We start from the raw sequence: 25,300 nt of genomic DNA, 5'->3' as shown, positions 1-25,300 counted from the left end.
CCGATCAACTTGGGAACGGGCCAAGTTGGTCAAATTTGGCAAGATCAGCCGCACTATTAGAACTCCCTCGTGTCACTCCGGATCAGCACCGTGTGAGCTGGGAACCAAACATATGGGAACCTGTGAGCTCTCAAATTATATTAGTGTTTTGGAACTCAGCCGGGAGCATCAGACCTGACTCAGGCTCAGGATGCTAGTCAGTCCCATCCCAAGTCCTTGTTATCCAGCACTGTTTGATTAGACACAGATCGGAACCGCAACAAATCCATATCAAAGTTTTTGACTTGTCAAACTATGCATTTGGTTGAACTTCCGATAATGTCATTCTAAGCAATGACAAACACCGCTAGCTTATAAATATATAAAAAGTGTCCAAATGCAGACACATAAGCGCATGCACATGGTGAGCGACTCTGAGAGAGAGAGAAAGAGAAAGAAGATAACAATGGAGAGAGTGTACAATATAAAATTACAATGGAATAGCATATCTCTACCTTCCTGCAACATTAATTTGCAACATACGATGCATAAATAGAGAGAGAGAAACAAAACAACAAGTACCAGCACCCGCCAGTATCCTCCAACATTACTCTATTCCCACACCATCATGCAACGATAGCCCTTCAAGTTCCATTCAGTCCTCATCACCTTCAACATCAAGCAACCACTGCTCCAACTCATCCACCTCTTCAAGCTCATCGCTGTGAAGCCCATCCCATGGATCCCACTGTCCAGCGCCAAGCTCTTCTCCCAAAGCTACACGCAGGAAAGGGCGACTTATCTTCAAGGAATCCACCAAATCTTGATGCACCCCACCTGTAAGGCCCAACCATCTCAATCTAGGGAAATAAGGCTTCTTAAACCACCGAACCGCAAGTCTAGTTATCCTCCCACTGTTGTGAAGATCCAAAACTTGCATACTGCTTCCATAGCCTCCACTCTCTGATCGCATTGAAGCCAAAGCCATGACTGATGTGTCCCCAATAAGTGGGCACCCACGAACCCTTAGTTCAACAATCTGCACGCCGCTTCTCACTAGCGAGAGTATTCCATTGTCAGATACATTGGATATATATGAGAGGTCCAATACTTGGATGGTTTGCTTGAGAGAGCCGACAAATAAAGCCAGAATTCCCTCATCGGTAATCCTCTTGCACCCTCTAAGAGATAACGAGACCAAGGAGGTCAACCCATAACCCAAATAAGACAACCCCACATCACTGATATCACAGCCATCGAGCAATAAAGCCTTCAACTTGGGTAGAGTGCATATAGCATTCAGGGCCCGATCTCCGACTCCTCGGCAGCCTCTAAAGTCCAAAGTGCTGAGATCACGGTTAGATGCTAACTGGATAATGGAGGCATTAGTTATGAGATTGCACGATCTTAGTCCTACGTGGGTTAGGGCAAGTGGGGTAGCTGAGATATCGTGAAAAACCAGGTCAGTTAGGCGGGTCCCATTCCACACCTTGACTTTGTGGAGTTTCGGGCAAGAGTGCAAGATAGCCCTCAAGCCTGTGTCAGTTATCCGAGAAAAGCCCCCGAGATAGATGCTTTCATAGTCAGCACAGGCCTCCACCATTAAAAGAACACCAAGGTCATTGACTCGCCTGAAGTAGGCTGGTGCAAATTCCTGGCTTCTAACAAGAGAGAGGTGCTTGAGTTTCTTGTACGGATTGATTTGTTGCATGCCCATGTTGGTGAGATCGAATGGAGCTAGGGGTTCCACAAAGGGTGCATCATGAAGGTCGAGATGGGTTAAGGACACAAGAGACCTAGAAATCGTGCATATTAAAGAGTCGGTGATGATATCCACGCCTAGACATAGTTTTTGAAGACATGGAAACACAGATGGGCTCAAGGGATATTGGCTGACCCCTGATTTTCTAGAAAAAGTTTCCTTGGCCATTCCTGACATGGCAAAGCCGATTTCGAGAACCATGAGCCTTTCTGAAGCAGTTGCCAATACTTCAGGGAAATTGCGACTCCCAAATGTTGAAATGTCAAATATGAGTCTCAGTGACTACAAAAGTAAGGCCACGTATCAATAGAACCATAGGAAGGGCCATTGCCAAAACAGAATCTCCCACAAACAAACCAGCAATCCAGAAATAATCAAACAAGTAAATTAAATTTCAAACCTTCAAAATGTGTATGCAAGCAGAAACGATCCTTATAAAAAAGATGATAGTAGAAATCATAAATTAAAGTCAATGACCATCTGAAATCAAGTAATATATAACCTACTTGGCAAGTGGTAATTGAGTAGTGACAAGGTTAGAGATAGTTGGCATTTTTTGTTTTCTTGCACATCCCATCAAAAAGAAAATCTTACACATGTTTATTTAGATTTTTACACAACTAGGAGAAAGGAACGAAAATCAATCATAACATAAACGGCCCCTGAATGACGAGAATATGCATGTGAAACACCTGATTTTCCTTTACACAAGATAGCAAATGTGCTCAATCCATCCCATAATGAAATGCGAACTGTATATGCTTAACCCAACACGAATTACAGCTGACTTATAGGTTCCCACATATCAGCTCATCCATATGCGCAAACTATTGCATGTAGCCCTCTGACACATTGTCAAGGGACGAATGCTGTGCTTAAAATGCAAAATGTTTCCTCCTAATACCCTACCCATTGAATTATTTAAACTGTTTAACAAGAAAGGATAACTAATACCGAGACAAGGTTCTGCTTTCCAAGGATGAATTGAGAGCTCTTTTCACTTGTCTAAGAGTTTTTCCTCATTATATTGGTTAGGGCATGGAGAGAGAATTACCCTGGAGACTGGCTAATAATATTATGCAGAAAATATAAATTAGAGGAATGACATGCCTTGCATGAACTCAAAGGGATAGTTGTGAAGCAATTGCATTGCTTCAAAGTATTCAGCACTAAGATGTACATTAGTCTCTATTAAGTCAATGTAGTCTGTCAACTAGCTTGAGGGTAATTTTGCCATGTTTCTGTATGTGGATAGTTGCATATTTTGTACGGCGTAGTCATGTTTAGATGAAATGAATCTCAATTTCTAGTGACCGAGAAATAGATCCATGATTTCTATGCCTGCAATCAGAATTTGATATTTCTCTGGCTCTAACATGGCATCAGAGACACCTCAAATCTGTTCCCAGAATTCCTTCAGTTTCTTGGCATATCCCATATCAAACAAATAGTACACATGTGATCGGCACAGTGAGTTGGCCCAAATTTGCGCCATCAAATAGGGTTTATCTTGCAGTCTGTACTCCGCACAGCCACATCTGAGGATCCATACAGCCGCGTGCACCACGAAACCCAATATACCTTAAGTGCTTTTCCAGCTTGCATTTAGATGAGTCCATTGACAACCGCACTGCAAGGGCTTGTTTCACATTCAGTAAGAAAAAACCATTACTCACAGAACTCTTTTAGGCTTACATGCATACAAGAATTTTTGGAGCTTCAGGCCATTGGTTCACCTTTCTATCATACATGCACTGCTGAAATTTCAGATCCAAAGGATTCAGAGTTGAAAGTTCTTGATGCTTCTTGATTTTTGTGCAAGAAGAGCCGTTCTGCAATGGAAAAGTTCATTTCTCACACATACGAGCTCCATTTTGCGAGAGACCATGTCCATTGGGTTCTCCCAAGGGTCTTCTATCTTCCCCTAAAATTTTGTATCGATTTATTAGCAGTTTGATCATGGTGACCAAAACATTCACTGCGGATCCAGCTGGTTTCTGAAAAATTTCACATTGTTTGTCTGTATATAACACTATAAATATAAATTTTCTCATTGTTTTCCTAATCAAGTGTTCAGAGGATTCAATCAGTTATTTGCTAGTTTGGTTTTGGATATCATAATTTTGGCACAACTTTATATTTGAGAAAAGAGCCTGCACATATAAACTCCAGTGAAGCTAAACAGTTGTAATTACTCATACTGGGTCTTCCATATGTGAAATTATATTTATGGGAGAGAATGGGTAGCCATATTGATGCTACTCTACCAGACCAGTAAAGCTTGATGAGGAGAGTCCAAGAGTATAATTGTGATAAGAACCTTTGGGTCACTAATAACTCTAAGGTCGTTGCATGGGTAGCAAGCTCAGTAGAAAAGAAGATTGGGGCTGGTTTGACACATTTCAAAGCAGCAAGGTGTGTGGTTGCACCTCGAAAAGGAGCGAAAGAATAATCGTGCAAGATTCTATCAGTTAAAACAAAATCTGAGGGGTATTACTCAAGGGGATAAATAAATAGATGATTAGTATTTTGCTCTTCAGCAGATTTGGGATGAACAATCCCTTATGGATCCTCGGCTCACTTTTGATGGTGATATATTTGAACAATATTAGCATAAAGCAAGGTTACTTAATTCATATGCTCACGGGGCTCAAATCAGAGTGTGTCTAAGTATATTCGAGCACCCATATAGCATAGACATATGTCACCTGATATAGAGGATGCTCAGCCTTCAGGAGCTTTAGCAGTCTCATGGCACCCACTTGCTCGTAGTAAAGGCTCTGTTCCTTGGGGTCTGTATGCTGTACTGAGCCTATTGGCTCTTCAAACTTCAAAGCACCAGCTCCTGGCATGTGTTAAACACCTATGTCCCAACTATCAGTTCCTGGTATGGGTGAAACACCTAAGTCCCAAGTCCCAACTATCAATTCCATCAACTAGATTCAATGCACCAATGCCTATTACTAATAAAATTAGACATGTGCAAGATATGAGGGATGTTCAATGGAATTGCTCTAAAGAATTTGGTCAAATGAAGTTCAATGGCCCAAAGAAGAAGAGAACATGGAACAACCCTTCATAGACAGCTTATGTAGTTGATTCAGTGCCAAGCACTGCTACTTCCTCTTCCACTACCACTATTCTGAGTTCCTGAGATGTAGTATCTTCTCGGACAGCCTTTAGCAGCTCCAAATCGAGTGCCTCATGGACATCTGGCAGATGAGGCAGTAGAGCAGATTCTCCATGGTTTTTTCTTTGGCTTTGGATTTGAGACTCCGGAGCCACCTGTTATGTAACAGGGAACTTCAAAGTTCCCTTCTATCTACATCAGTTCAGTCCTCAGGAAGTTCTAATTTTATTAACTGGCGATGGTTCCAATCTCTCACAGAATAGTCTCTAGTCCTCTCTCTATCTGAAGTTGGGTTCATATGAAATTTATCCATGAATTTTTTCTCAGTCACCAGTAAAAATTGAATGATTTTGTTTGTGGGGTCTGATTCAGGACGTATCATCTAGGAAAGCAGACTGGGAGAGGCGGTGGTCATAAATTTGGAGAGCTCTACCATTTGGATTGCCTGCGTAAGCTGCCTGATTCTTCTCTAGTTACTGCTCCTGTCTCTCACAAGCTGCTTCATGCATGGAATTTATGGCATAGACAATTAGGACATTTTAGATACACTTAGGGATTATTAGTTCTGGCACCCTATACACTTAGGGAATTATCAGTTCTGGCAATCTTGAGTCAGTTCCTTGTTGCTTTCCTGACAATTTATATAATGAGTTGAACTATGAAAGTTGCACACTCACTAAACAACCAGCACTACCATTTGGTCTTTCCAGTACTACAGGGAAAATTATCAAAAAGCACCTAAGAGATGAACTATCACTCCAATGTTTTTTAATTTAATCTCAAAACACCCATCACAGGACACAGTCATGAGTCAGAGCAGCTGTGATTTTAGGTGCTTTTCTGATAAATTTACCAAAAATAAAACTGTAGCTAATTTTGAATTGATTCATTCCGGTGTGTGGGGACATGCTCCACTTTTATCTAAGTTTGGGTCTTGTTTTATTTTATTTGTATATGACAGTACTAATTTATCAGGATTCATTCTATGAACCAAAAAACCTGAACTCAGTGGTTTTTATTTCATCTTATCATATTCTGAACACCCAAGTTAATAAGAGTACCAAAAGTGATTGAGTCAGATTCTAGGGATGAGTGTGTGTTTGCCTACTATGACATGTTTTTTGAACAGTCACTGTATCATTCATCAACGAACTTGAGCATACACACCCGAGCAGAACCGCAGTGCATAGAAACATAAATAGGCCACTCAATTCTATGAGTTTCCAAAAAGAAAATACTAATTTTTTTTTGTTGTAAATCAAGATATAAGAATAAATCCTTACAAGATGGGTCCATCAGAAAATATAAAGCTTGGCTTGTAGCCAAAGGTTACATGGGAGTATGGTCTGGAATACGAGAAAGCATTTGCTGTAGTTGCCAAACTATCATTATGGTGGTTTTATTAGTTCCAGCTACCAGACATCATCCCACCCCTTCAAATTTGGTATGTCAGCTTAAACAGGCCAAATACGATCTCGAGCAAGCTCTATCATTTTTTAGTGGCCCTTGCTAAGGGAGGTCTCATTCAATGTTCTACAAATCCTTTAGGTGCAAGGCATCAGTGCTGCTTGTCTATGTAGATGGCATTCTTTTCACAAGTGATGATGGTATACCATCACATAGATAAGACACATTCAATAACACCACTTTTAAATGACCAACATAGAACTTTCTTGGCATAGAGATTACCTGATCTGCTCGTGGGATCCATGATACTTAGTGCAAGTATGCAAGTGACCTTATTTCTCGAGCCCACCACAAATCCAAGACTGTAAAACCCCAGCAGAACTTAATGTTCAATTATCTGCATCTAATGGAGAACCATTACGTGACCTTGTTGCATACTGCCAGTTAATGATTGAGTTGCTGTTCTTTCAGTTACCATACCAGATATCAGTTATGCAGTTGATTTTGTTAGCCAGTTTGTTCCGGCTCCTCATTCAGCTCATAGGTTCCCTTTTTCTCTGCACAGTGGATAACACAGTAAATAATGTCTATACTTGTCCATGGTCACTTTTTCTCTGCACCATCCAATCTTCAACCTATTGCATTTGTTCATTCAAACTAGGCTGTCTGTCCAAACACTTGTAGATAAACTACATGGCATTGTGTTTTTACTTGCTTCTTGGCAAAGCATGAAACAAGATGTGGTTTGCGAAGCAACTGTTGAATTAATAATTTTTCTTGCATGGGGTTTCTCTCTTATTCATTTGATTTCTAAAATAAAGAACCATAAGAATTTTTTAAGTTAGATAAACTCGTAATATGGACTATTTTAACCCAAGGTTCTGTCACGTCGAGCCTCTTCACTGAGATGCATCAACCTGTAATACTAGTACCTGCTCCACAATCCCATTGGTTAAAGATGCATGCAAGTATGATGTTCTTGGGCTATTTTAATGTGAATCCTTATTATCAATAGCTTGTCAAGTCATCACATTTAGAAATAAGATAGATATTATAGGTGAATATATATATGATAAGATGTGGCAAAGTCTTACACTAGCTGCCTATCTAACGCAACATAACTCTCTGGCCAGGCTTGGGACGGGTTAAGGGAAAGTTTAAGGTCCTCACCTTAATTAGACACGGTAAACGTGTGTATATATACCCTTTCATACAAGGAGGTCACAATTACTTATAACCATAAGATGTGAAAACTGATAGCTTGGGTGTATCACAAAGTTCGAGAAATATTCTTTTGAAGTTTGACCTTGGTCAATGAAATAAATGCAGCTATCCAATTTCACATCCAATGGTCAAGATTAATGGTGACCACCTTGTATCAAAGGTAAATGGTCTCATTGTATAATTAAGAGATATATATATATATATATATATATATATATATATATATATATATATATATATATATATATTTGTGTGTGGGTGTGTGTGTGTCAGTGTTTGAAAATGTGGGATGCGGCCCAATGCATTGGGGGGACAGATGTGGCCATGACGCTCATTGCGATCTAGATGCAGGTGCATCACCCTGATGCGGTCAATAAATATAAAAAAATTCTAAAAAATTTAAAAGAATAGGTTAATGCATAAAAAAAAATATGGAAGTGAGTTATGTTATGGTAGGTAATTAACTTATTCATTAACTCCAAAAGTATCAGCTGTTGGAGATTTTATATCCACTATTCCCTAATAGATCATAAAAGACATTAGAAACTAGAAACTGGAAACTTAAAACTAGCTTCATAAAACATTCAACAACATAATCACAAATTTGCAACCACAAATCAAAACCGTGAGAATGCGGGTGGGGCACAGGCGGTTAGGGGTGTGGATGCCTCAACGTAATGTCCTACCTCCATTATCACCATTAACAAATAAAAAAAAAAAAAATCACAACCACAAAATTTGAAGTCAGAAAATACAAACTGAAAGTCTATTAAGAAAATATCGATTTCTTCTCAGCCCTTGAAACCCTCAATTTGTTGTCAAAACTTCACTAAAACTTCCTCAAATTAACACCCTAAAGAAACAAATCAACAACCAAATATCAACCACGATGAAAATCTTAAGAATTTTGAAAAAACAACATTCTGTCACCTTTTTTTTTTTGATTGACTTGATGAAGTAAAGGCCACAGATGTGGCTGTTTTTAGTAGTTTCGGGGGTTTAATACCCCCCCCCAAATCCTTTCACCCCTTTTTTAGGGCTTAAAAAAACGAAAATACCCCTTTTCGAGGGGCTATTTTTCACATCACACACTGGCCGCATATGTGCCCTATGCGAGCTATGCGGGATGCGGCGCATATGCGGGAGCATCCCTCCAAAGTCATGCATGCGGTTGCCAGTACATCCTGCATTATGCAGCCACATTTTAAAACATTGATATATATATATATATATATATATATATATATATATATAATGATCCTATAGGACCTTGCCACTTCCCAATTGTATAGGACCCCTATGAATCACCGTTGGATCTGATTCCCAATCTCAATATTGGGATGATGGTTGACCAGCCAACTTGTACGGAAAAGAATTTAATGCCAACTGACAACCCTATGTACTTCTCTCTCTCTCTCTCTCGCCCCATTCTTGCTTTTTTTCTCTGTCCTCCACCCCTCTACGCCTCTCACTCTCAAACTTGGATTTGTCAGATAATAGCCTCCACCCCTCTACCCCTCTTGCTCTCTCCTCCACCCCTCTACCCCCCTCTCTCTCTCTTGAACTTGGATTTGTCAGGTAATAGCCTCCACCCCTCTAGACCTCCCTCTACCCCTCTCTCTCTCCCCCATTCCTTCTCTCTCTCTCCCCTCCACCCCTCTCTCTCCCTCAAACTTGGACTTGTCAGATAACATGCTCATTGGTTTGATTCCGGAGAGTATAGGTGGCCTCAAAAGAGTTACACAGATCGAGCTCTATGATAATCAACTATCTGGTTCTTTTGCCTGCAAATCTTAGAAACTTGAAGCCACTGGAAATTTTTCATGTCCCTTCTAACAATCTCTTTGGATAGTGGCTCGAAGAATTCGCAGGAAATTCACTGGTTTCGATCAACATGAACAATCTTGAAGGTCCAATACTTGAGGTTATGGGTTTGAACAACGAGTTGGAGAACCTCGTAAATTATGGGAACAAGATCTCTGGCCAACTTCCGGCCATTCTTGGCCGGAATTCTGACCTGGTACCCTTGCCATTGCTAGAAACTTACTTTAATGGAACCTTCCTCCTTATCTTTGTCGCCGGAATAAGCTTGAAAACCTAATAATTGCAGGAAACAAATCTACAAAGGCTGAATTTCACTAGAAATCCATTCTCAATCGAGATCCCAACCAGTGTGGGATCTTGGGTGTCAATGGTAAGTCCAATAACAGTTTTAGTGGTTTGATTTCTCTAAAATTGGGTTATCTTCCATTGCTGAACTATCTCGACCTCTCACTAAATTTATTTATTGGTTCTATACCAGGGGACCATTGAGGTTCTTCAATGTCTCTTATAACAATCTCTTTGGAAACGTTCCTAGGAAAATTGATGACACTAGTTTTCTCCATAATTTAATGGGTAGCTCCCATCTGTGCAGCCTCGATCTAAACCATTACCCACCTGTAAAAAAAACAATAAAGAGGATCTACGGGTTTCTCTAGTTTGGATGAGAGAGAGAGAGAGATAGAGGGTTGTGGGTGTGGGTTTCTCCTTGGTTCAGCCAGGAAAGAGAGAGAAGGAATGAGGGGAGAGAGAGGCTAATTGGGTGAGATAGAGAAAAAGGGTCACAGTAGGGTTGTCAATTCACGTTTTTTGTTCCCGATATAAGTTGGCTGGTCAACTATCATCCCAATCTTGAGATTTGCAATAAAATCTAACGGTGATCCACAGGGGTTCTAAGCCATTGGGATGTCTTATAAGATCATTACTATATATATTAATCGGACTAAGACAAAGTATATGGAGTGCAAATTTAGTAATAATAGGAGTAGAGACGAGGAAGTAGTTAAGATTGACGGCCAAGAAGTACATAAAAGACCGTAGTTTCGATATCTTGGGTCGATAATCCAAGAAAATGGAGAGATCAAGGAAGATGTCACACACAGAATTAGAGCTGGGTGGGCGAAGTGGAGATGTGCAACTGGAATTTTATGTGATCGCCGCATACCTATAATGTTGAAGGCTAAGTTCTATAGGACAACAGTGAGACCAGCTTTGCTCTATGGGGCGGAATGTTGGGCGAACAAAAAACAATACACCCATAGAATGAGCGTCGCGGAAATGAGGATGTTGAGATGGATGAGTGGCAAGACAATTAGGCGTGGCACCAATAGGCGATAAAATGAGATAGAGTAGACTTAGGTGGGCTGACCATGTATGGCGTCGACCAAGTACAACACTTGTTATGAGGTGCGAATTAGTTCAAATGGAAAGACTGAAAAGGGCAGGGGGTAGGCCCAAAAGGACATGATTGGAAGTAGTCTGAAAAGATATGAGGACTTATGGCATTTAATAGAGTAGAATAGAGAATCAGGATTCATGTAGGCGACCCCAATTAATTGGGAAAAGCCTAAAATGATGATAATGATGATGGTGATGATATATAGAGTCGTGATCTAATGCCACGGTTGTGTCATAGTATAATGCAACCACACTTCTAGAAAACTATGTTTGTGGTATTTGTATGACTCAAAATTTTACACACACTCTCTTCATCTCAATAATCAATCCAAAAAACAAAAAAATTCGATTTGAACCCCAGATATGGTCAAAATGAGTCCCCTCCAACAACGAATCTAGACCATTCATTTGTTGAATTTCAAAATCTTAGCCTTTACAAACTCAAAATCATTTTTTTATTTTTCAACATGGTTCATTTAATGATAATAAAGCTATCGAAAAAAATTGGAAAAGAAAAAATCCTTCTAAGGCCTAAATCTAAGGATCATATCAAAATGGACGGCTTATGTTAATTGGGCTAATAAATACTTTCGAGGTTGCATTTTCAAATTTTTTGTTTTTGTGATTGTTCACTAGAATGAAAAGAGTGCATATTTCAAAATTTGGATCAAATGAATGGCCCTAACATGATTTTTGAAGATTGTTATACTACTATATAACCGCTGCATGATATACATATATATATATATATATATATATATATATATATATATATATATATAAGTTTGGCCCGGTCCATTGTCACTAGACAAGTTAACGATGGTGTGCTAATTGATCGGGGCACTTACAACTTCCAAGAAACCCTAAAATGACTTCACAGGGCATGTTGTAAGGAGCCTGATAATGTACGTTATTGTATATTGTATTATATTAGGATGTGCATTGTCTTTTATCATTATGTACTCAGACCTCTCCACTTGTTTATGGACAAATTGTCCTTATAAACACTTTTAGGGTTACTTTACTATTAATGAAATTGTCCTTTACTATTACTTTACTGGCACCAACCCCTCACACCTCGGAATCGTGCTAGCTCAAGGTATATACACATCTACATGGTATGAACAAACCTTGTAGATACAAAAATCCTTGATATGGTGCTTGAACTGCACAAGATGGGTGTCAAAAGACTTAAGAGTCAATGTGCCAACTGAGACCATACAAATCACTTGGGGCTTTGTGTTTGAGCCAATACAGATGGCATTATATATATATAGTTGTCAGCCCCAAACTCCAAATGCCAAGATCTGATACAGAACCAAATGCACTACAATAGACAGGATGAGGGGGGTTGATAGTGTACATTCATGTATATCGTATTATATTAGGATGTAGGGTTGTTTTGTATAATATTAGGATATCCATGGACAAACATTTTTAAGGCATAATGCAATATAAACCCTTTCCAGGAATATGCTACTTCAAATAACCATCCATGACTCGTATCCTTCACTCAGACTTCGTCCATCTATGACAGTTCCCTGGCAAACCAAGGGTTGCATACCCTTGAGGGGTTGGTGCTCAAGACGTACTCATACAGAGGAACCACCTAGTAACATTGTTAACATGTGTTCTTAAGGCGCCAGTGTCATTGGCTTATACGATGCACTTCAGATCAGACACTTAGACATGTAAAAGAAAATGCGGTCAGTAATGGCCTGATTGCACTACACTAGATAGCGGATTTTGGGAGGCAGGCTTCTCCAAAAACAATTATTGAGTTCAAATAAGATCTGAAGTCCCAAGGCTCATAAACTGTTATGCAACACCCTGGTTGAAAGAACCCTTATCCTATTGAATGGTCTGATGATTTTCAGCTTTAAGAATCCTCATAAAACACAGAAATGCTAATATGCGTTTTAGAGGGACGGAAGATTTAATAAGAAATATGAGTTTTGAAAGCATACTGGAAAATGTAATTTGTGTGTTGTCAGTTAACAGATTGAGCACACATCATGCTATATCACAATATGGGTGTTGTACACATAAAATTCACTGATTACTAGGTCACATAAAGGTAATTGTAAAATTAGCACACTGGATGCTGGATCCATGCAGTATTTAAAGTGTGCCAATAACCTCAATATGCTTTATGAGTGTTTGAGGAAAATCGTGTTCTCGGAAAAGATTTTAAGAAAAGGCTCTGAATAAGGTAATAAACCAAAGACACTTTCACAAAAAATATATTTGGGTTTGATACCAAATCCGGGTGTTCGTGAGCAGCCAGTTACAATTTACATCCGATGGCAAATATAAAGCAAATGGAAAACCTTTGACTGGTTTTCCAAACCACAAGAAAAAACCAGAAAACAAGAACAAAAACACAATCTATTGGAGGTAACCCGATGCTTGGGCATATGACCTGGATTTACGAGTCAGATTATCTGGTCTCAAATGTGTATGACCTTGATCATGGGGAGGAAGATGGTGTTTCCATTGTAATCACCTTCTTTCTCACGATGCTCTAGAAAAGCGCCTCGGCTCTCTTTCTCGTGATCAAAGCTCAATTCTCTCAAGGTTTCTCTTAATTTCTCTCAAAATTCTCTTTCTAAAGGGGATTGTTCACTTTGATTTTGGGGCTTTGGAGCAGCATCTTAGGCAAAGGCGGTTCTCAAGGCTTGATCTCTTTCAAAGTGATATTCTTCTTTAATGCCCAAAGAAAAAGGGGTTTTTATAAGCTCAAAGGGGTTAAGTTGGGTTTCTCCAAAATTGGGGCGAAAATAAAGTTGGAGCGAAATTTGACCAAAATGCTGACAAAATACCAAAGGTCAAAGTCCCATTGACTCCACAAGCTGTTAGTTCTGCCGAGAATGGAATCTGAAGTGGCCCTATCATTCCAATTTAGGGCTTATTTGTGCCAAATTTTATTTTCGGGAAGTTGGGGAATTGAGATGGGCATCTTTTGGTTCAAACCCATGCAAACTCCTTATACTATTGAAGACTTGAATCGATGAAGTCACCTTGCTCAGTGTGCAACAGTGTGCAGCTGGCTCAAAAAGCCACTGAATTTGATCTTTAATTCGCTTCTAAAACCTTGAATGATTTATCCCGATTTTAATATTGGCTTTTAGAGCATTGAAGGAGGATCCAACAGACCAAATTTCAGCTCAAAACACCTTCAGATGAGTGAGAAATTGAGCACCAGCAGTTAGGTTCTCATCAGGCTCTGCTAAAACGGGGAGCTTCCAAACCCACCGGCAGTTGGGAATAGTACCACTGCAATTTGATTTGACTGCCATGCTTGAAAGAATGGGTCAAATGGTGTCCAAATGGCCTGAAACTTAGAGGGCAGTCTTGAAATACCCTAAATTAAAAACCCACCAACTTTCATCTTAATTGGGGATAGTTTGTTAAGACCTCCTTTTACACATGACCCATCAGGGCACCGTTTAGATCCACCAGCCGTAACCATTTTATAATGGGTGTAACCGCCGGTGCCTCATAACTTCATGAAAATTTGAGGAGAGGTCCTTCTACATGTTTTTTAAAGACCTTCCAAGTTTCATCACATTCTGAGAACATCTAGTGGATTTGTTAGGATGTCTCTGAACAACTATCGATCCAGCTTATAAAAGAAAGTATACTGCTTGGGGAGGGGAATACCCAACCAAACTTAAATCTTCCTGAAACTTGGCTATTTTTGGGACCAATTTCACATGGTTTTGGGTAGAGCAGTGGTCACTAATACAACAATGTTGACCGCCCACTATTCAGATGTTCAATCTCTGCAACAGGACTTGACCGCATGGGGCATGTAGGCTGCGGGGACATATGATGTTCAACTCCAGCACTTTCTGCTAGGCATGAAGGAGTCAATATGTCCAACCTTGGGGCTCTATACCAAGTTCAAGGATAAATATGTGACCACACATGCTGTTTCATGCCATATTTGGAGCTGACGTGTCTCTCTGGCCATTTGATCTTTAGTGATGCAAAATACATGCAAACGATATCATTTACGCTAGTTTAAACGATAAATAAAAGAAGAAAAATGCCACCTGTGCATGGCACCTAGTGTGGATGGAGGATCTTTCTGACTTTGGGGTTTAGATCCTCTTTTTAATTCATGAACCAGTGCTGAGAGGTTGCTGCAGCCTCAAAAAGGCAATGGTGAGAAACAAAGTTTTAGACAAGGGTTAAAATCGAGGATCAAACTATTTGGATACTTGGGTTTTAATGGATATGATGGCAGAGGAGTGAGGTTTTTCCTGGGCTAGGAACACTTGCTTTGAGAATATTTAGTGAACCAGAGCTCTTTTTCTGCCAAAAAGGTATCTAGAAACATAAAGCCTCCATCCCTTTTTGAGTCTATTACAACTTTGAAGCTAGGGCTATGTTTTCTAAATGAGAGGCCAGAATTTGATCTAGGAAATGAGGCTAAATCTAAGGCTGCGTGTACAAAAGTGCTTACATGAAACCATGAATACAGACATTCTGAAGGTCAAGCACATGGATCCTACACACTAGGGTGCTGCCTCTTGAGCTGCATACTACACATACAAAATTGTGCATCCTACTTAGTACGCACATTTCTGTGTGCAATGGAGCATGCATGTGAACCATTTGCATAGAGTGGATCACCACACCGCGTACTACAATATAGTATGCACGCATTCTACATTGTACCCCAAGGGGATGACCATACAGAACACACATGATGCATGTTAGCATGCAAGAACCTCCTTCGGATTTTGAAACTTGTTTGGAAAAACAGCCATAATATATCAACCATAGTTTGGAGTCAGTTGCCCTTTAAAGTTTTGAAGCATTGGAATGCCTTAGTATTTCCTATAGATTGAACTAGGTTTTAGGTTAATTTGGTTCAAAATCCTCGATCAAAAATTTGTTCGTCTCCAATTCCGCTATGAATTGTCCTCCATTTGCGATAATGCAGAGGTAAGATTCACACTTTGGCTTTCAATTGTTTTTTTTTTTTTTTGACAAGGTTATATAGGAATGGAACTTGAGACATTGTGCTATGAAAACCCAGACTCTACCGTCTTAACCCAAGCCCAATTCTTTGCAAATAGGTTTTCGCCTTTTTTCCTATTACTCTTTATTGTAAAGATTCTGTCATTTTATAAGTTAAATCCATTGTTTAATGAATTTTGTTTCTTATGTTTAGAGTGGAAAGAGGAAATGACAATGAGAACCTTGAGAGAAAAAGTTAGGTAAAGCAACAAAAAATAACATATTTCTATTTGAAAAGAAAAAGACAGGAAACACTAGAGAGAGGAAATTTCAAAGAAGGGTAACATTTCAGCGCCGGTTCGCTATCAAAAGAGGATCTCAACTCAACATAGGTGTCAAGCCAAGCAGCCTAGCTGGGTAATATATATTCTTTGTAGTACTAGCATATGTAGATCTAGCTGAGCATATTAACACATTAGCACAAGGAATGTTCAAAAACTCTGTGGGCCAGGCTCTCAAAACACCAAGGCATGCCCTAGACGGATATCCTAGGAGGATGTGCTCCTAAGAGCCTGCCTCATGGTGGGTGCCTAGGCAGCACCTCGACACAACTTGGACAAGGGCAGAATCAGGCCCTCGTCCAAGGGCAAAAAAGTACATTTCCCCCCAAAAAGGGGGGGAAAAGGTTTTGGGGGTATTCTAGCCCTCCCCCCCCCCAAGCAAAAAGAAAAAAAAAAAGGAAAAAAAACCAAAAACAAAACAGAGTAAACCCCGATAAAAAATAAATCATAGTTAAGGCCTATAAAAATGGCTAAGGGCTTACGGCTTGACAGAATTTAAAATGAATACATTCGACGGACTTTAGGTGTAGCACCAATAGGCAGCAAGATGAAGGAAAGTAGACTTAAGTGGGCTGGTCATGTGCAGTTCAGACCCAATATAGCACCAGTTACGAGGAGCGATTCGGTTTAAGTGGAAGGCTCTCTAAATGGACAAGCGGAAGGCCCAAAAGGACATGGATGGACATAGTGAAAAAAGATGGAGGGACTTATGGTCTTATTGAGGATATGACCCTTGATAGAGCAAAATGGCAAAACAATATTCATGTAGCCGACCCCAAATAGTTTGGATAAGGCTCAAATGATGATGATGATGATGATAACAACACACACACACATATAGTGAAAAATATGGTGATTTATGGTCTTACTGAGGGTATGCCCCTTGATAGAGCAGAATGGCGGAACAAGATTCATGTAGACAACCCAAATAGTTGGGATAAGGCTAGAATGATGATGATGATGATGATGATATATATATATATATATATATATATATATATATATATATATATATATATATATATATATATATATATATATATATATATATATATGTGTGTGTGTAAGCTCCCGTTCCCTCCCCCGATTCCCCCCCTCCCCAACCAAAAAAAAAAAAAAGAAAACACCTTCAAGTATTCAGATACTTGGGCTCCCACCTCCATTTTTTTAACACTACATGTGTTTTGTATTGATGTACCCTGATATAGCAAGCATGTCGCGGGATCCACCTAGCATGGGTTCGATTCCACTGAGGAATCCCAATCCAGTGATCTAGGGAAGAGGGTCTTGCTCCTCCTTGGTTCTTAAAATTTAGAATCTCAATCCTTCCTATTAGGGATCAATGTCTTGAGTTAGACGGGGTTCAAATTCGCTAGCATTGTAGCAAAATATCATATAGAAATGTGGAACAATATAGTACTAACTATAGCACTATAGTATAGTCTAGAGGTATGGAATAGTACTACAAGTATAAACTATATTTTTGTATATAATATGTTTAAATATAGTGCCATATAGCATAGTGTAGTAGAACAAAGTGTATGGCCTAGTACTGTAGTATTTTATAGTAGTACGGTATTGTATAACATAGTGGCACATTATAACATTATATACTACACCACTATATTGCCATGTGCTTGGGAGGGCTCGATTTTTAACCAGATGAAGCTTAGTCACATAATTTATCATTCGATCCTGATTTTTGTTTGGATCATGCTCTTCCACATATTGGGATTGAGATCCCTAGATTTCAAAGTGTACAGATAACGAGGCCTACTACATGAAACTTTCTACTTGTCACAATCCCATAGTCCCAATCCTGACGGGGGATATGATTCAATCCTAATTCAAAATGTACACATCATGCTAGTTTTATGAAAACTTTACTACGTAGCACACATTGTGCTGAGAGTGCTAACTTTACAACATTCACATGATATTACTATGATGCACCCAAAACTCATCTTTTTATGTAATATGCCCCACCTCCAAAAACTATCCGCGCATTTCTTAGTGATTTATCATTAATTAACTACAAATCATCAAACTCGTAATCGAGGCGAATAGAAAAAAGGGGTCTTTCAATCAAGGTGTCAATACCGCAGTTAGCGAGCCTTAAGACCTTGTATCGAACCTCAAATCTGAACCTAGGACTTGTTTTCAGCAAAATGCCATCTCACAAAACTCCTTTATCTACCAATCGGCATTAGGCAATTATTGTTCCCCTTTTTCTTTAACCTGGTTAAACTGAAATGAAGTGCACGGTGGAATCTAACACCGGCAACATCTAGATCTCATGTAAACAAACATTGAATTCCCTCTGAAGATCAATGGTCCTAAGTAAATGGGAAAACCCTTTAAAGCTAGTTGGAAAAGGTATTCCTTCAATACTAGAAAAGTCCTGCCCAACTGGACCAACAAAACTGACTCCCCCAGAGTTATCCTTCAATAACTTCCCTATTCCAAAGGATCTTGTTTCCCAAACAAAGCAGCCATGGAAGTTCAGTTTCAGGACACCATCTATATGTGGATCCTAGCGTAATTAATTCTAAACTTGACTGTATTCCCAGCTTGTATTGCTATTGTAATCCCATATATCCTAGAGAAAGCATCAAGAAACGACAATTATAGGGTCATTGGGTCACAAATCGCCACCGACATAACATTAAGTACACCGCAAATATAGAAGAAGGAATCAAATAGCCTTGGAAATTGAATAAAGCAGGAGATGTTCCACTTACTCCACCTCCTTGCACATGAAGCCCATATTAAAAAACTGGAGGCCACATTATGAAAGACATTCTTCAGGAAAAGCCTAGTCAACCATTGCCACAGAAGAAATTGGTGTAACTATGTCTTGACTAGGTCCTCATGATTGTTAGACCTACTGGGGAACCTGCCATGGAGACACAAGTGCATGACGGCCGGTTGAGAAAATGGCACATGCTAATAAGTTGTATGTTGTAACACCTTTGTCATGAGAGCCAATAAAGTTGAAGTCTCCTCCACTTCATCAGCCATCTGACTAGCATGGATCGTAGATAAGAAAAAGAGTGCCCACATTCTTCTTATTAAGTCATAATAGACTAAAAGCCTCCTCATTGAGGACATTCATGGAACAAGAGTATGAGCTACTACTCTATCTATGTCCTCCTATCTCTTACCAAGCTATCACAATTCGCTAACTTCCTAAGATCCTCCAAAGAAAAAAAATTGAAATTTAAAAATGCAGCTTTATAAAGCAATGCAGTTTTTTGGGGATTGGAGTTGGCCAGGTTACGAGAGATGTAGACGGGAGTGTGAAGTGCAACATGGAACCCAGTGCCCAGTTCTAGGCGGGCGCCCAAAGCCGTGGGCCCTTTTCCGAATTTTTAAGTTACCCAAAAGGGCAAAGGAGGTAATTTTGACCCCCAAGATAGTGAAGATAGTGTAAACATGTTATGGGGGTTATTTTTAACACGCCAAAGTTAAAAGAACACTTCCATAAACCCTCAATCTTTAGTTATACCTATTAGCTATACCTAGACTTCCGATGCAGATGCAAGCAATAACGATGATAATTCTAATTATTATTGGATGTCCCCTTTCTTCTTTTGTAGTATCTTTATTGCAACATCTTGGTTTGAGTTTAGACATTTGGATTTTGGATGCTTTTTTTTTATAAAGTTAACTGGTATTAACAAGAACAAGAGCGAATTACAAAAGATGGGCGTAGCAGCCCTCACATAAGCCCGCAGGCGAAGGTAAAAAATACCCTTAGAAAAACCAAAAAGAGGCCGCTATCGACAACAGCACGTTGGCAAAGCAAAGACACATAAGGGTTTATAAAGCACCCTGTTTACATGTACGCTGTATACACAAAAAGTACAAGGGCAAGAAAAAACAGTGGCCTGAGAGAGACACAGGATTACTAAAGGCCTGTATGGTCAGAGAGGTGAACTCCATCATTTGCCAATAGGTCCACCAGAGTGTTGGACTCCCCGAAGGTATGCATCCAAAAGACGCTGGTATCCCTGCATAAAGAATCAATCTCATAAAAAATGTGCAGAAGGTTCCATGGAGTGAGGTTTTTCTAGATGCCCATGAGATGACGTTACTGGAATCCCCTTCAACTATCAGTAAGGTTCCCCAAGAGAGTTTAAAGTTTCTCAGGCCTATTAAAAGTGTCGTGGCTTCGGCTTGTTGGGCATTCATTACTCCGAGCAGTTCAGCATACGTAAAAAGATTTCATCATCCTGGAAAACTCCTCCTGCCCTGAAGGCCCCGGGTTGCCCCTAGAGCTGCCATCAAAGTTGAGTTTGATAGCACCTCTGGGAGGTGGTTGCCAGAAACTGCTTTTAGTAAGCCTACCAGGATTGTGGTAAAGGATCAGATGCCAATTGTTGGAGAAGTATGATGAAGGAATTCCTGCAAACTCTTAGGAGTTGGTTGCCCAGAAGGTGACCATAGACAAAATTTTATGGAGGAGTACCAGTGGCTATTGGTACCTTCCCTTGAAAATTCTATGGTTCCTTCCGTTCCAAATGATCCAAAGTAAGGTTGTCGTGGTTGCTTTCCACAGAATTTTGCCAGCTTTTGGCCATGGCACGCCGAAGTCTATTGCTTGTAGATCAGGCATAGAGGGAGGGGTGACCCATCGGACGCCGAAGAGATCTAGGATTTTACTTCATAAGAGACTCGCCAGATCGCAATGGATGAAGAGGTGTTCATTGGTTTCCTCCTTGGTAAGGTACGGGATGCACCTATTAGGGGTGTGGACCCCTCTCTTTTGCAATTGATCTACCGTCAAGGCTCTTTGGTAGCAAGCTAACCAGTTAAACAGTTGGACTCTAGGGGGGGCTACGGACGACCAAGCTTTAACCTGTACAACAGGGGTGGTGTGGGCGACACTATAGGATTGGGTGAGTGTTTTATAGAAAGAGGCCACCATGAAGCAGCCAGATGGGGAAGGAGTCCATACCAAGGAATCATTACCAGTAGAGGGTAAGTTGCGCTCATGTAAGGCTGCTAAAAGTTGGTTGAAGGAAAATACCTCAGCTTCAAAGAGATTCCGTCTGAAGGATGGGTTCCAAACTCTTTTCATTCCCAAAATAAGCATTTCCTCGGACACCTTAGAATCAGGGTTAGAAGCAATGGAGAAAAGGGAAGGGTAAAGATCCTTAAAGGGGGTGTGACCGAACCATAGATCCAACCAGAATTTAACCTTGGCCCCTTCTCTTGCATGCAATCTAGTGAACTTTCTGAACAGTTCGAGGGAATGGTTTATGGAGTTCCAAAAACCAGAAGCTCTGTTTCGACACGTTTCTTGTGGTACCCAATATATGATACTTGCAACGAATCACTTGGACCCACAGCGCGTCAAATTGAGTGGCTAGACGCCACCACCATTTTCCAAGCAGAGCCAGGTTATGCTTTCTAACGGATTTGATACCCAGCCCCACTTGAGATTTCAGTCTACTGACTTTGTCCCACGATAAGAGATGGAACCTAGTTTTTTTTGGCTGTCCAGACCAAAGGAAGTTTCTGGATAGTTGTTCTAATCTGTTGCCCACAGAGGTAGGGATATGGAAAATGGACATAAGGTAAACAGGGATGTTGACAAGGGTTGCATTTATCAGGGTTCTGCGTCTTACCATGGAAAGGAATCTGCCCTTCCACCCAGCTAAGCGTTTATCCACGTTTTCAATGACGTTAGACCACAGGTTTCTTTTGGGTTTACCAATTCCCGGGGGTAGACCCAGATAAGTAGAGGGGATGTCCTCTATTAGGCAAGGTCACCTTGGAATAAGAGATCTGATCTAGTTAGGTGATAAACCCACTGCCAACATTTTGGATTTAGACATGTTTATTTTGAAACCTGTAGCCTCCTGAAAACATCTTAGGAAGATCCTAAGATTTTCGATTTCAGTGGGATGAGCATCCAGAAAGACCAGTGTCTCACATGCGAACTGCAGATGGGAAACTGCAGTCCCCTGAGAGGAGCTCATGAAACCAGAGATTAGGCCTGCTTGAAACAAGCGGGTAAGGGATCTACTGAAGACCTCAGAAACAATGGTAAAAAGGAAGGGGGAGAGAGGGTCCCCTTGTCGAAGACCCCTGGAGGTAGGGAAGAAGCCTTTTGGGGACCCGTTAATGATAACTGAGAAGTGGGGGCTGAAGTAGCAACCTTTCATCCACTTCCTCCAGATATTCCCAAAACCCATTCTAAGGAGAACTTGATCACGTAGCGACCATTCGACATGGTCATAGGCTTTCTCCCAGTCAATCTTGAAAATAAGGCCTGGTCTCTTGAGAATGTGTCAGGAGTGGATACATTCATGTGACATGACTACCCCGTCTAGGATTTCATTGTCTTTAATGAAAGCAGTTTGGGAGGGGGAGATAACAAAAGGGAGGACTTTTTGAAGCCTAGTAGCCAGCACCTTGGATAAAATCTTGTACGAGGAATTGATGAGGCTTATAGGCCGAAAGAGGTTTAGTTCGTCAGCTCCTGGCTCTTTGGGGATGAAGGCATTAAAGGTAGCATTCATCGCCTTGTGAATAATACCCCTAGAGTGAAATTCTTCAAAGAACAAAACGATGTCCTGTAGGAAGGTGTTCCAAAAGGTTTTAAAAGGCGCTATGGAGTAGCCGTCGGGTTCAGGGGCCTTATCAATGGCAAGGTTATTGATGGCCGATAAAATTTCAGCTTCAAAGAAAGGTCTCTGAATCCAAAGTTTAGAATGGGCTGAGATAGAAGGGAAATTAAGAGAAGTCATCCTAGGTCTACGAACCTGGGGGACCGTAAATAAATCACGGAAGTAATCTAGGATGGCTATCTCGATGTCACCCTTATGAGTAAGGATGACATTATCCTTTTTGAGTGTGGAAATAGTGTTGTCCTCTCTCCTACATTTCGCAGTTCGGTGGAAGAAACTAGTGTTTAGATCTCCTTCTTTGAGCCATTTGACACTGGATTTTGGATGTTAGACATACTTTTTTTTGCCGTTTTGGACTATTTTGTTGTGTTGTTTTATACTTTTGTAAGTCAGTTTGTTGAAGACTTGGAGAGTTGGAAACTTGGCGTCCATGTTATTATGGACATGGAATATGGAGAATGGAAGAGTTGGAGACTATCCAACTATTACTCTTACATAGCCTATTAGACTTTTAAATGTTTTGTATGGTTTGAATTTTGAAATTTTAAACAAGTTTATTCTCAAAATGCGATGTCGTATGTTGGTATATAAAAAGTATGTTAAAATATTTTCAACTGCAATAAATTACAAAATTGACACAAATATATGCATACATGTGTGTTTTGGAAAGCAAATATATATATATATATATATACAAAAAAAAGTTGTACCACTGGGCGCCTAAGATTTTGGGCGTGGGCGTTGGGCACCAGGATGGCCGCCTAGCGTTTTTTGAAACCTCGACAAGAACACACTTATATAAGGCATTTTTCAAGTTCTAAGTTTCCCCAGAAATAAATGTAGTTGGAAAATTTGCCAAACTAAAAAATAATAATTATCAAAAAGGTTGGTGATTTTTCAAAGAATTTGGAAATTCGTGACTCCTTTCCCATTGTAGCCCACTTTGTAAGTCCAAAATTTTGGTAAACCAGGAAAGCCTCCTTAATTTAGATGCGTCAAATTAACATGCCTACACTTCTGAAACACCACAAGAACCACCTGTAGTACATTTGACAACAGCCATCACTCCCCACATTATATATATTTTCCTGGTGTGCCTATATTAATATTCATGAACAACTTATTTCAAAACCATGATACAAGTACACTAAGTTATGAATATTCACAAGCTCCCCATGCATCAACAAAGAAATTTCACCAAAAGTTTGAGGTGATAAAATCAGGCTACTTTTGGCTCAAAATCCACCATTGAATTAGACTGCAATCAAATCAAAGAAAAACACCAAGATGAATGCGATTCTATCTTACTTCTAAGTGAGAACAACCCTGAAGCAACTGCTTAAGATCTGAGGTGCGCAAAGCCCCAATGCCTCGTTCTTCAGCCAGGGAATCTAAGGATACAGATCTGGAGGAGACAAAAGTTTCAATCAAAATAAAGGTGCAATTGAATGATCCATAACCCATCTATGGACATGGAATTCATGCCCATACATCACACCATGAGATCACAAATACAGGATCAATCACATGTATCACTATCATATTCTCTATCAGGAGCATCACTTAGGTAAAGGAAGTAACAATAATCTAGGTCTTTCATGAAATCTAAGAATGAAGATCAATAAATTGCCATAAATTCAGCTGAAACACATAACGGGCTTCTAAGAAAGTGATCATATTATCTTACACAACCATCAATTTATCCTTCCGAAAAGGAAAGCAGAAGCACCATTGATCTGGGCCTTTCAAAAAATGTAAGAACAAAATTGATTTGTATGAGATATTCACCCAAAAACACAATAACTAAAAGTAAGGGTTTTAGAGTAAAAACCTTAGGTCTGTGCATTTCCTTCCAAGCTCTAAAAGAAGCTTCGAACTGAGGCGTCCACAATTATGCAGGTAAAGGTCACGAAGCGAGGGTCTCGCCAAATGAACAATGGAAGAATCATTGAGATTACTGCAATCAATTTTCAGACTCCAGAGCGAAGGATTTGGAGGAAGCAATCTCTCAAGCATATCAACAGTGGGGGCAATATCCTGCAATGAAAATGGAGAGAAAACCAGGAAATTAGGACACAAAAAAACCAAAAAATATGGGGAAAATCAAATAAATTCGAAGAAATTAAGAATATATTAGGGGTTTACCAGTAAATGGAAATTGGTAATGAAGAGGAGAGTTTGAGAGGCACAAAAGTTGAGAGTTTTACAAGAAGCAGCAGCAGAGCAAAGGGAGGGAAGGTCAAGCTTGGACATGATGGTCTGGAGAAGAGCCACAGGAAGAAGGTCTAGACTAAAATCACTTGCAGATCCTGAGGACGAAGCCATGATTTGAACTCCTATAGCAAGTCAAAACCACTCTCTCTCATACCATCATTGGAACTGCAAAGGATGGACAAAGCTTCTTCTCGCACTTCTCTCTCTCTCTCTCTCTCTCTCTCTCTCAAAGTATGCACAAACTGCACCACGCGTAAGATACCGACGTATGGTAACGTACATTGTTAATGGTGGCTTGCAAGATCCCCTTTGCCTTATTGGGGTGGGACTACAAATCCAGATTTGGTGGTCCGGTCTAGGGAGACCACTGCCACAACATGCTCCCCCGCCCAAAGTAGAGGCAATTGCTTTGATG

The 25,300-nt window shown here is 40.1% G+C and overlaps 1 protein-coding gene across 5 annotated transcripts; it reads right to left on the bottom strand.

Annotated features, from left to right (window-relative positions):
* Positions 1 to 446: 446 nt before the first annotated feature.
* Positions 447 to 25,140, bottom strand: LOC18424210 (F-box/RNI-like superfamily protein). Of its 5 annotated transcripts, none has more exons than XM_006828801.4 (4): positions 24,817 to 25,140; positions 24,503 to 24,708; positions 23,980 to 24,076; positions 447 to 2,023 (listed from the first exon to the last, which is right to left on the bottom strand). In XM_006828801.4, the coding sequence occupies exons 1-4, from the start codon at positions 24,994 to 24,996 to the stop codon at positions 635 to 637; spliced, it is 1,872 nt and encodes a 623-aa protein (XP_006828864.1). In that variant the 5' UTR covers positions 24,997 to 25,140; the 3' UTR covers positions 447 to 634. The 5 variants fall into 5 exon arrangements, with proteins under 5 accessions (XP_006828864.1, XP_088701825.1, XP_088701827.1 ...); XM_088845702.1 differs by lacking the exon at positions 447 to 2,023 and adding an exon at positions 19,606 to 20,046; XM_088845699.1 differs by lacking the exon at positions 23,980 to 24,076.
* Positions 25,141 to 25,300: the final 160 nt, after the last annotated feature.

Source organism: Amborella trichopoda, chromosome 9 (genome assembly GCF_054954075.1).
Source record: "Amborella trichopoda isolate Santa Cruz 75 chromosome 9, AtrichopodaSantaCruz75HAP2 v2.0, whole genome shotgun sequence".
NCBI lineage: Eukaryota > Viridiplantae > Streptophyta > Magnoliopsida > Amborellales > Amborellaceae > Amborella > Amborella trichopoda.
The sequence above is the reverse complement of the archived record's forward strand: the minus strand, read 5'-3'. Positions and strand labels throughout refer to the sequence as shown.